A 10,709-nucleotide genomic window follows, 5' to 3' on the forward strand; every position below is an offset into this window, starting at 1 on the left:
AATGCTTAACTCCCAACCAACAGGATTTGCTAGATCACAAATAATTGCTACTGCGTTTTTCTTCTTCGAAATATCATGTAGCATCTTTCCTTTTTGGTCTGAGCTTGGCTTAGAGCCACACCAGCCCAGCTGTGAAGCATTTTGAATGCAGACAGCCATACAAATGATTTTTTAGCATACATTGGGTTCTCAGCCACCTAATATGTACGTCCTCTTGTTTATATCAATTATTTTGGCGAAGAATTAAGTCGCTCATTTGGCAGCCAAATTAGCCAGAGCAGATTAGGTACCAGCTTATTTTATCTGTCACCATTGGTTCAGACGAATGAATATACAAGTAGCTGCATTATTCCCAAAAACAAAACAGAAATATCTGCAACGCAAATGTGACATTACAAGCTGGCCTAGAATTAATGATAACGGTGTTTAGTTGCAGAGGGTGACAGACAGATTCACAGTCCGAAATGGTACAGCAACCTCTCGTTGAAATCGAACGCAATGGTGGTTTAACCACCCAAGTACACGCATCAAACCTTGCCTCCACAAAAGTTAAGGCTTCCGTAGAAGAGGTAGGCAACCACATGACTATGATGATGAATGTTGCTTTTTCCAGGTGTTTGTTGTTTTTTCTTTCAAAATATTGTATAGTTTGGTGTTTCCCTTCAGAATTAGTTCAATATCTATAGCTTCGAATAATTACAACAGTATAACCATACGTTTCCACGTCAAAAGGTAGCCGAGAGTGCACACTCTTATTCGTTAGTGTACCTGTTGCACAACAGTATAAGTCTTAAGCACTATAATAGTGATGGACATTTTGTTTAGCGAAGCCAGTACACCTACATTGCTTCATGGACCTACTAGCTACCGTGCTTCATGATCATCTGCACCGTGTGTTTACAATCTAATTCCGTCTTTCAACAAAAAACCCGATTTTGTTAAAAAAATTGGAATGCTTGCTCTATTCAAGTTTGCTTATGTACTTGGGCTTTATTTGGTTCTGACCCTATAGAGTTGCTTGGTCCGGACAACCGTCTTAGGGCTAGTTTGGAAACTTAAATCTCCTCCAGAATTTCTAGAGATTGGGAAAAAATGAGCTAATTTTTTACTCAAACTCTAGAAATTCCGGACGAAATTTAAGTTTCCAAACTAGCCCTATATCCGATTTTGTCTGGCTTTCATTGGATGAAACTGTACAGTTTAGGACTCCAGCTAAAGATGCCCTCCTACTCTTGGAAGCAACACGGGTGATGGAACCAGCAAACCAAGAAAAGTCAGGAAATAATATAGGTAAACAAAAGGGAAGAACCAACTGTACAATCATGGCATAGGAAGAACAAAACAAAAGGGATTCTACCGCTCTAGTCACAGCCCTGCCTAGTGCCTTCCCATAGTTAACAGTCACCTAGAGCCCAGCTCAGACAAGAGTGAACGGTAATTTTGAGAGGTTGTTTTTTTTTCCCACAAATTTCAGAGACAGTTGTTTCACTATTTCACTTCAGGGAAAAGAAGAAAAATTAAGAAGTAAACGAAAAGACTTTTCAGTATCAGCGTGTCATTATCAACTCATCCTCCACTAACACTCTAGCAGGAGTGGAAGCTAGCCATTGCCCACTAACCCCACTAACCCAATAACTGACCCATTATTGGACCCCACAAATAAACAAACAAACCGCAAGGCTTGGAACGAGAAAGAAATAAAGAAATTGATAAAACAGTAGAAAAGGTAAAGGCTACCTCATTTTTGTATTTTCTTCTCCCCTATTCCCTCTTCTTGTTCTTGGAGTTGTTGGTGTCCCCGGAGCTACAAAGGCCCCGCCTTTTGGCTCATTCTCAGACTTTAGTACTTTACCATCTGCTCCAAGAAAGCGTCTTGGAGATGGCGCGCACCGAGAAGCTCACCAGCGATGGCTGCTCCGGCGGCGAAGTCCAAGTGGAGGTGGAGCTCGGCATGGGGGTGGACGGGAAGGGGATCATAGAGTGCCGGATATGCCAGGAGGAGGGGGAGGAGGCCGCTATGGACTCACCTTGCGCTTGCGCTGGCACACTCAAGGTGCGCTCTCCCCTGTTTCTCTCTCTCTCTCCCTACTTCCCTATCTCCCTCTGAAAGTTTTTTTTTTGTCTGGATGCTTGAGTTGAGGTGAGTCAAAGTGTAGTGGTTGGTCAATTTGGAGTAGAATGGTGATTGTTTGGGAGCTGGGCAGGTTTCAAGATGCAATTTCTGTGCTTCTGAAGTTCTGCTTGCCCTTTCTTCTGGTCACTGCGCTTTGGAAATTTTCCTTTGGTTATGTCGATGTTTATGTTCAGCCTGCTGCTTCCTTCTTTTCTGTGATTATCTCGTTGTTCTTCATTGTGGACATCTCTAATATCTCTAGGCTTGGCACTGTAGCAGCATGAAAGTTTTATGTAGTGTTTGCTGTATCTTCGTTCTACCAAGTGAAACGGTGTCAAACTGACAGTGTTTCATCATCTGTTCACTTGGCCTCCGTATTTGCAAGGTGCTCCGCTAGTTTTGGGTTTGTCTAAACAGTATCCCCAGTATCTGTTTTGGGTTTTGTTCCCAGCACGTTATATACTTTTCTTCAGACACATCCGATTATCTGTTTTTTTATGGGGCTGGAGGGGTCGAAGCCCCTACAGGAATTTATTAAAAGACAAAAAAAACTCAGAGGTTACAGAGTTATCTGAAATTTCAATCGCGATAATCCATATCCTAATACGTACCCCCATTTGGAGTATCTGTTGAAGAAAATGCTAATTGTGTGCTCACCTATTGGCGTTGGTTGTACGCAGTTTGCCCACAGGAAATGCATACAGAGATGGTGCAACAAGAAGGGAAATATTACATGCGAAATCTGCAACCAGGTGGGAGTTTCTATCATCTTGCTACAATACCAAAACTAGCATTTTTTTTCTCTGTTTCATGCTGTGTACCATATCATTTCTAGATGGGGACACGCTACTTTGACCTTGCAGAGTTTTCAGTGTCTAGTACTGGCTATTAATTGGGATAGATGTAGTAGGTCTATGAGCAATCTATTTCGAAGTAACTGAAGTGCAGAAGAAACAAGGAGAAATGGGGGGAAACTCTGTATATCTTGTATCTTGCTGTTCTTGTTTGAAGCTTTCATATTCCTCTTGTTGCTTCTGCAGGTTTACTCCCCGAATTATGTCATCCCTCCACCGAAATGTTGTTCAGATGAAATGGACATGAATCTTAGGTACTTGCTGATACAATTCTTTATGATTTGCTCAATTTGCGGGAAACAATTCTTTCCTAGATGAAAAAAGATATTGTGGAAATAACTTATGTACTATGGTTGTAACTTCAACGATGTGATTTGTACATTTTAACCGTGATTAAGCAAGCACAATTGTTTTCCCTTAATTTTTCAATAGCAAAGCAGATATCGGCTCTCCAGTTTCTGCATATCCTTCGAGCGACCCCAATGTAGATATTCTGAATGGGTGATCTTTTTTTTTTTGGTAAACAGGCAAAACTGGGTCGGACGAATCGATCCCCATGATTCCCATTTCCTAGCCATCGCCATCGCAGAGCAGCAGCTTCTGCAAGCTGAATTTGATGACTGTGTATCTGCAAATTCTAGCGGTGCCACATGCTGCCGATCCATTGCTTTAATTGTACGTGAGAGGAGCTATTCGTTCGCTCGTTCGCAGAATTAATTCTTGTTTGTGTTGGGTGGTGGAACCTAATATTGGCTTTGTTGCAGGTGATGTTCCTTTTGCTCGTACGCCATGTAATTGTCATTGTGAGGGATGTTAGCATGCTACAAGATGCAACGGTGCTGTTCAGCGTGAGTTCCACAACAGACCTAGTTAGCATGTCGTGCTAAGGGGTGTTTGAATGCACTAGAACTAATAGTTAGTTAGCTAAAAATTGATAGTGGAATTAGCTAGCTAACAAATAGCTATGTAACTATTAACTAATTTACCAAAAATAGCTAATAGCTAAACTATTAGCTATAGTGTTTGGATGTCTCAACTAATTTTAGCCGCTAACTATTAGCTCTAGTGCATTCAAATACCCCCTAAGATGACGTGATCTGCTTCTGCCTTGAGTGCCATATGCTGCACAATGCTATGAGTGCTGCTGCTTCATTCCGCTATTAAGATGTCATGCTAAGATCGTGCGATTTGTTCACACGTGTTTCAGTTACAGCCCGCTTCTACATTGGTCATTTGATGCTCAGACCACAGTGGGACTGATTTTTATTATGTTTTTCATTTGTTACCGATTTATGACACTAAACCTTTCCTTCGTTCCAGGCAACTCTTCAGTTTGCGGGATTCTTTCTTCCTTGTTATGTAATAGCTCGTTCTTGCTATGCTTTGCAGCATCGGAGACGGAGACAGGTACACTTCCTTTAGCCTGCTATTATATTTACCACGTTCAGCCTTCTACCAGTTTGACCTCACATAAAACAGCCCTACAATGTGTTCTCATCCAGAATGTCTCCGCTGCTTTTAGCAAGTGAAGTCTGTAGACATATGTACACGTGCAGTCTATCACTCTGAATATCTATCTCCACAGGTGTAGGGAGGCTCACCTGAACCTTAAGGGCTTGTTTGGGAGCAAGTGAAATGAAGGGGATTGAGGGTGCTAGAATCCCTCACTATTTAAAATTGAATAGTGGGGTATTCTAGCCCCTTCAATCCTCTCCATTACTCTTCCTCCCAAACAAGCCCTAAAGAACACAAAGACGCACCAATTGAAGCGCCGTCTCGGCGGTACCACCGAAGATAGGAGGACTACATGGAAGCTTGCGAAGTGAGCCTCCCCGTTGTTGCTTGGATTCACCGCAAAGCATTTGGTTTCTGTCCTGAAGACGTCGGCGGTTTAATTAGGTTGATTGAGTAGCGAGAGCAGGCGCTGTGAAGCTCAAGTGTACATACGTTGAGGGGGACAAGGCCTTTTTTTTTTACAGCTGAGAGGAAGCAAAATGTAGCCTCACACATTTCTGCTGCAAATAAAAGAACAATCGCCCGTCAGCGCCTCTGAAGTTTATGCTTGGTTTGGGATTGCTGGCTTGCACCTCGCAGTTGAAGAGTAGGTAGTAGTAGTACAGGGCGGCTGCTACCTGCTGCTGCTGGACAAGTGCGTACAGAGGGTGGTTTCTGAATGGGACAGACGTGGAGTCACGGGCTCAGTGCCGCTCTAATGCTCCGTTAAGTGCCGGATTGTCTCTTCGTCAGTAATTATGACATTGCAATCGCCTGTAATTTTCAGTACACCCATCATGAGGAACACGGTGGCAACCCTCGTCACTTCGTCACTTATAACCATCTTTGTAATGCCTCGATCGGTCGCTTCGTTCGTGTCAGTCGGTGTCCCCTGTTCATTGCTGGCTCCGAATGCGCTCTCTCAGTCTCACTCACGCCCCCACACGTCCATCTAAGGTTGTGTTTGGTTTGGTTTTGGCTTTAGTCCCACTAAAAGCCAAAAGCCAACCAAAGGGTTGGATAAAAAAACAGCTTTTTCTAAAAACCGACTTTCTCGTAGTGCAAATCTGAAAGCACCCCTGTACCTGCTTTTAGTGGCTTTTCGGATGGAACTGTGAAAACATATATCAAAGAATTTTTAATGACTTTTAGTGGTTTCCACCAAACGGTTTTTAGTTTTTTAACAGCTTACAGCCTACAACAGCTTTTTCCACAGCTCACAACAACTTTTTTCACAACCACAGTCCAACCAAACAGACCCTAACCATCTTCCTCGCGCTGGCGCCTTTCTCGTTCGCATATTTTCCTTTTGTTGTCAATTCGGATGCGCGTTTATAGCCGTTCTTGTTTTTCTAGATGTAGAGATGTATCAGTTGTAGAAGTCGGATATTACTATATTAGTAACTTCATAGATCAGATGTCCAGCACAACAGAGAAAATTTTCAGATATGCTAATAAACAAAAGTCTCGCTGAATCTGCAAATTGACCTCTGAAAACGACATGTTTGCCATTTATGCAATAATGGTTATAAGTTCCTCACACTCTACAATGTCAACTAACAATCTGCATCACTAATGTGTTAGAAGCAAACCACGAAGTTCGCAGCTATGGGTGTAAATGGTACGAATAATATCTGTTCGTATTTGAATTCGATTCGTCTAAGATGCCCGAAATTCGATTCATATTCGAGTCTAGATATCCTTCAATCCGTATCCGATTTTTATCCGTATTCGTATTTTCAAAGTTGGATTTTTAAGATAACTATATACATTTAATTTGTATCTGACACAACTTAATAATATCTGTATTCAATCTAATTCTTAAGAGAAAATATGAAAAAGGTAAATCCTTCGTACGCGATTCCATTACACCCCTAGTCGCAACCAACCCCCAATGCAACTGGAAGTTAGGTAGAAGAGATATACTTCTATGTAATATTTGTTAATTAAATTTTAAAAAGGAAGCAAGTCAGGTGTATCTATCGCAGGCGGCCGCGACGGATTCCGGCAGCAAGGTTGCCGTCGGCACCGACAAGCAGGTTGCAGGCTTGCAGCTGACGTGCATCCTCTAGCGGCCGGAGTGGAGGCGAACTCTTTTTATTTTGCTTGTCTCCACCCGTTCAGATTTATGACATTGCAATCACCTGAATGTAAGTTCCACACTTAGCAGTTACAGATGGTTTGCATTATTCTTTTTTATTTTTGTAAGATTTATGACACCAAATTAGTATAGTTAGATGTACATAAAATATATTTGGTTTCAGAAGTATTCATGCTACTTTTTTTATAAATTCGGTCACATAAAAAGAGACTAACTCAAAACAACTCCAGAAATTAGCCAGGAAACAACTCGCACATCAACTACTCTTCACGGATCATAGTGCCAGATACTTACTACCTGACTGTAAGAGTAACAAACAGGTTACAAAGTATGCCGCACACACAGGCTTCTCGTACGATCATTTTGAGGTGTAAATATGAGAACGCCAATCTCATACATCAGCTACGATTTTGGTAGCAAGGTACAGGTTACGTAGGTTCTATTGGAACGTCAAACTGGAAATATTCAGGCACTTATCGCAAGAACTCAGCTGTCTAATTTCACTGGCTTCACTTTCTCCTTGAGAAACTGCCGAATGTGCTCTCGCTTCCAGTTATCAATCCTGCCAATTTCAGCCCGTTTCAGATTTTCAGTAAATGGTCCAATGAACAATTGAGAACACTGTTTCTACCAGACATTAGCTACGTTAGGCAATTGGCGCGCATATAGAAAGGTGGCAATTTATTCAGTACAATAGTTAAACCTGTCCCTTAAAGATGAATGATGCGCCAAGGTTAAATTCAGGCCACTTCAGCAAATTACCTAGTTTATTGACTATACTACTGCAACTTTATGAATCATTCCAGTAGAAGTACACTTAAGCATTGTTTCTATCAATAAAACTATGTTTTGAAGCATGCACGCACAAACAAATCAATCATTTCTTTACCTATCGTGTCAGTCATCAGAGTATTACATGAACTACATGACATTACTGCACGAGCAAGGATGATTGGAAGCAGACAACATATATAAGTGTATGTAATGAACTAAGACAGGATATGAAAAAGATTCAGCCAGGCAGTTCTTATACTATTTGCAGTAATACAAGTGTAAGAATGTAAATCAGATAGTTGGAGGTTTACTCTAGAATTAAGTAGGACTTGCCTTATGGTCTCCTTCTGTTCACCCTTGTTGTCAAGCATTATGAGCTTTGGTGGCGAACCATAAGAATAACGGGTTTCCACATATGGGAAGTCGTCTTTATCTTCTTCGAGGAAGCCAACAACTTCTGGATAAAATACCAGTTTCCTCATGCACACCTCAATAATTGCACCAGAAAATGTGAGCTGAAACAGGCAACAGCAAACAGTCAGATGTTATATCCAGTAGAACTAAAGAACCTTCTAAGACCCATGCTCATCCAAAAAAAGAGCACTGTTTAAGTCTTATTTACTGGCGCTATTCAGGGCCTCTAACATTCAAGTAATGCCTTGAACATATGTCATTATTTCAGCCCAATAAAGATCGATACTCATTTTGAAAATGATACATGTATGGTCATCCCTATAAGATCCAATAACTATTCAGTATCGACATAAACCAACATAAAAACTTGAACTGTAAATCCTAAAACAAAGAAAGGCACAGCAGGTAAAAGATATAGTCTTCCTTATGCCAATTCATGGAGATTCATAGTTAATACCTTGCTGATAGAATCATCTGAATCCTCGGTGCAACATTTATGGCAATCCTCCACCAGCTCTGCACAGAACCAAAGTGTTGTTTAGATTTGAAACAATCATATGGCATAACGCATAAATAGCAGATGTGGAAATGAGTCCACCCCTAGTTTCTTTGCTGTGACTAATGGAGTCATGTAGCAACTGGAACAAAAGATATTGCAAGAAGCAACAAACAGAGCTGGCAAAATATATTCCTCCAAATTAAAGTGTTCAGTTGGTGACAATAAGGTTGTTTCCAGTCCATTCTGATGCAGGTAGCTTCAGCTCTTTGACTCTGTCTTCAAGACTAATATTGCTCGGCTTTTATAGAAGGCAGATTAAGGCCTCGCATCATCTGGATAACACGAGTTCAGAGTTCTATAGAGTATAGAGTGCTACTAGGGGGCTAACCCAAATAGTGAGGACAATGCATAACCAGCACCACCTGATCTACAATTTCTGAGCTAAGAGCAAAACCTAAAGTTTTTTAGTCCAATCAACATAGGTTCATAAAGCCTCCACTAATCCCAGAAATCCATTTCGCTGCCCGTTTCAAGTTTTATTAAAAGAAAAAAAAAACGAACCTCTCATCAGGACTGCAAAAAAAAAGAATCGTGGGGAAATCTGAAATCCATCAATGCTCAGTGAGCTAATCCTAAAGTTCTCTCGTGATTTAATACGATTCGTCAACTAGGTCGTGGTTGGTATGTCGTCTAAAAATCGCTCTCAACAGTAACCACCCTCAATAAGAAGGTTTGGCATTTAAAGTGATCCGATTTCTAAGCCTGCCTGCAAGATACGCAGCGAACGTCAAACCGCTCCTCGCAGATTCCACATCCGAGATGAGAAAGCTGACATATTCGGAATTTCGGATCCGAACGACCCCTCCCTGCTCCTACGGCTACGTGTTCCCGGTTGAGATCGGAAATCCAATCAGCACTCAGCAGCAGCGCACCGAGTGCGTGGTGTCGCGCGCCGGAGGGACGATCCGGGCGTACCTTGGTCCTTGACGAACTCGGAGAGCGCGTTGCAGTCGGAGCAGAGAGCGAGGCCGGTGAACCCCAGGTCCTCGCACTCCCTCGCCCCGAGCCGCTCGCCGCGGCAGAGGCCGGAGCAGCACACGAGGACCAGGGCGACGGCCGCCGCCGCCACGGGGAGATACGACCGATCCATATCTCCTCCCCCGCGCCCCCCGACTAGCGTGCTGCCTGGACTCCGGAGCTGCCGCAAGCACCACCACGACGACGACGACGACGACTAGAGGCAGGCCGGCCGTGCGGTTTCCGGCTTCCCCTGGTCTTTCGAGCCGTGAACAAGCGGCCTGCGGTCCGCGGCGTAGATGGGCCTTCTCTGTATGCAAGATGCAGATACGGTCGGGCCTCGATATGGTTCGGCCCAATTTTCCATTGCTCGCTGTTCAGGTCCAGTGCGGCCGCTCGGAACTGACTAGTAGAGTATCTCTATAGATTCTGAATTCTGAACTCTGAATCTGACTGAAGCCTGGAGCCCTGGACCATCACGATCTGTGTAGTGAAAATCTGAGAAAATTGAGTGCGTTTATTGTTCGTCGCCAATAGCACACCATGCCATCATGAACTCATCGATCACGAAAATCCAGCCAACATCACCACTCGTCCGTCAGTCATAGGGATGGCAATGGGTACCCGAAACCCGATGGGTAAAAACCCTATTAGAGCATGGATATGACAGATTTTGATATCCATAAGTATTTTATTAGGTCATTTGTTATGCCCATCGGGTACGGTGGGCGTAGGTATGTTCTCTGTTGCCCCATACTCGCTGTCCGATGGGGAACCCGCTAATATATTCAAATATTAAGTATTGTGTATTGAACAATTAGATTTGAAGGCATGATTTTGTCCACAATTTTATAGAATCAATGCTATGTTTTATGTGATTTGAAGGCATGATATTGCCATTTAATGTTGAATATTGTTGAACCTATGATAAAATTAGGTTGGGTTCGATACATTTGTTATGCTGGTACTTATTTTTGTGATTCAAATAATCATGTCTATCGTAATGTTAATGGGTATGAGTACCCGACGGGTACCCGCTACCCATGGTGGGTATGTGTATGGCGTAATTTTGTACCCACGATAGGTAGTGGGTATAGGTATAGGTCAATTTTTTTCTAGTGGGTATGAGTATGGCTTCGTATGTCCACCGGGTACCTTACCCACTGCCATCCCTAGTCAGTCGCACTGATCAGCTCGCGGCAACAAAGCACAGGCAGAACTGGGAGCACGGCATGTTCCGACCACCGTCCACATGGCTCGGCCCTTCTTCTTGGGCACGCACGCCGTGTTGCCATGTGATGCAGCGAAGAGGCTCCTGCTCCTGCTCCTGCGATGCACACGCTGTCCGCTGGCTGTAATCCATGCAGATGCAGGTGCAGGTGCGTGGGTTCAGACTTGAGAGCTGGAAGCCCACTGGTTTTGAACACCGTCCTTGGCACCACT

The 10,709-nt window shown here is 43.0% G+C and overlaps 2 protein-coding genes across 3 annotated transcripts; one reads left to right on the forward strand and one right to left on the reverse strand.

Moving 5' to 3' along the window:
- Positions 1–1,751: 1,751 nt before the first annotated feature.
- On the forward strand, positions 1,752–5,295 carry LOC100194187 (uncharacterized). Its single transcript, NM_001349849.1, has 7 exons — positions 1,752–2,053; positions 2,794–2,865; positions 3,154–3,221; positions 3,495–3,642; positions 3,732–3,815; positions 4,288–4,374; positions 4,553–5,295. Exons 1-7 carry the CDS (start codon positions 1,880–1,882, stop codon positions 4,556–4,558), a joined length of 639 nt encoding a protein of 212 aa, NP_001336778.1. The 5' UTR covers positions 1,752–1,879; the 3' UTR covers positions 4,559–5,295.
- A 1,555-nt stretch (positions 5,296–6,850) lies between these two features.
- LOC100282317 (uncharacterized) lies at positions 6,851–9,603 on the reverse strand. Of its 2 annotated transcripts, NM_001351129.1 has the most exons (4): positions 9,225–9,590; positions 8,208–8,266; positions 7,670–7,851; positions 6,851–7,124 (listed from the first exon to the last, which is right to left on the reverse strand). In NM_001351129.1, exons 1-4 carry the CDS (start codon positions 9,397–9,399, stop codon positions 7,049–7,051), a joined length of 492 nt encoding a protein of 163 aa, NP_001338058.1. In that variant the 5' UTR covers positions 9,400–9,590; the 3' UTR covers positions 6,851–7,048. The 2 variants fall into 2 exon arrangements, with proteins under 2 accessions (NP_001338058.1, XP_008672861.1); XM_008674639.4 differs by lacking the exon at positions 6,851–7,124 and having other exon boundaries at positions 7,177–7,851; positions 9,225–9,603.
- Positions 9,604–10,709: the final 1,106 nt, after the last annotated feature.

Source organism: Zea mays, chromosome 3 (genome assembly GCF_902167145.1).
Source record: "Zea mays cultivar B73 chromosome 3, Zm-B73-REFERENCE-NAM-5.0, whole genome shotgun sequence".
Taxonomy (NCBI): domain Eukaryota; kingdom Viridiplantae; phylum Streptophyta; class Magnoliopsida; order Poales; family Poaceae; genus Zea; species Zea mays.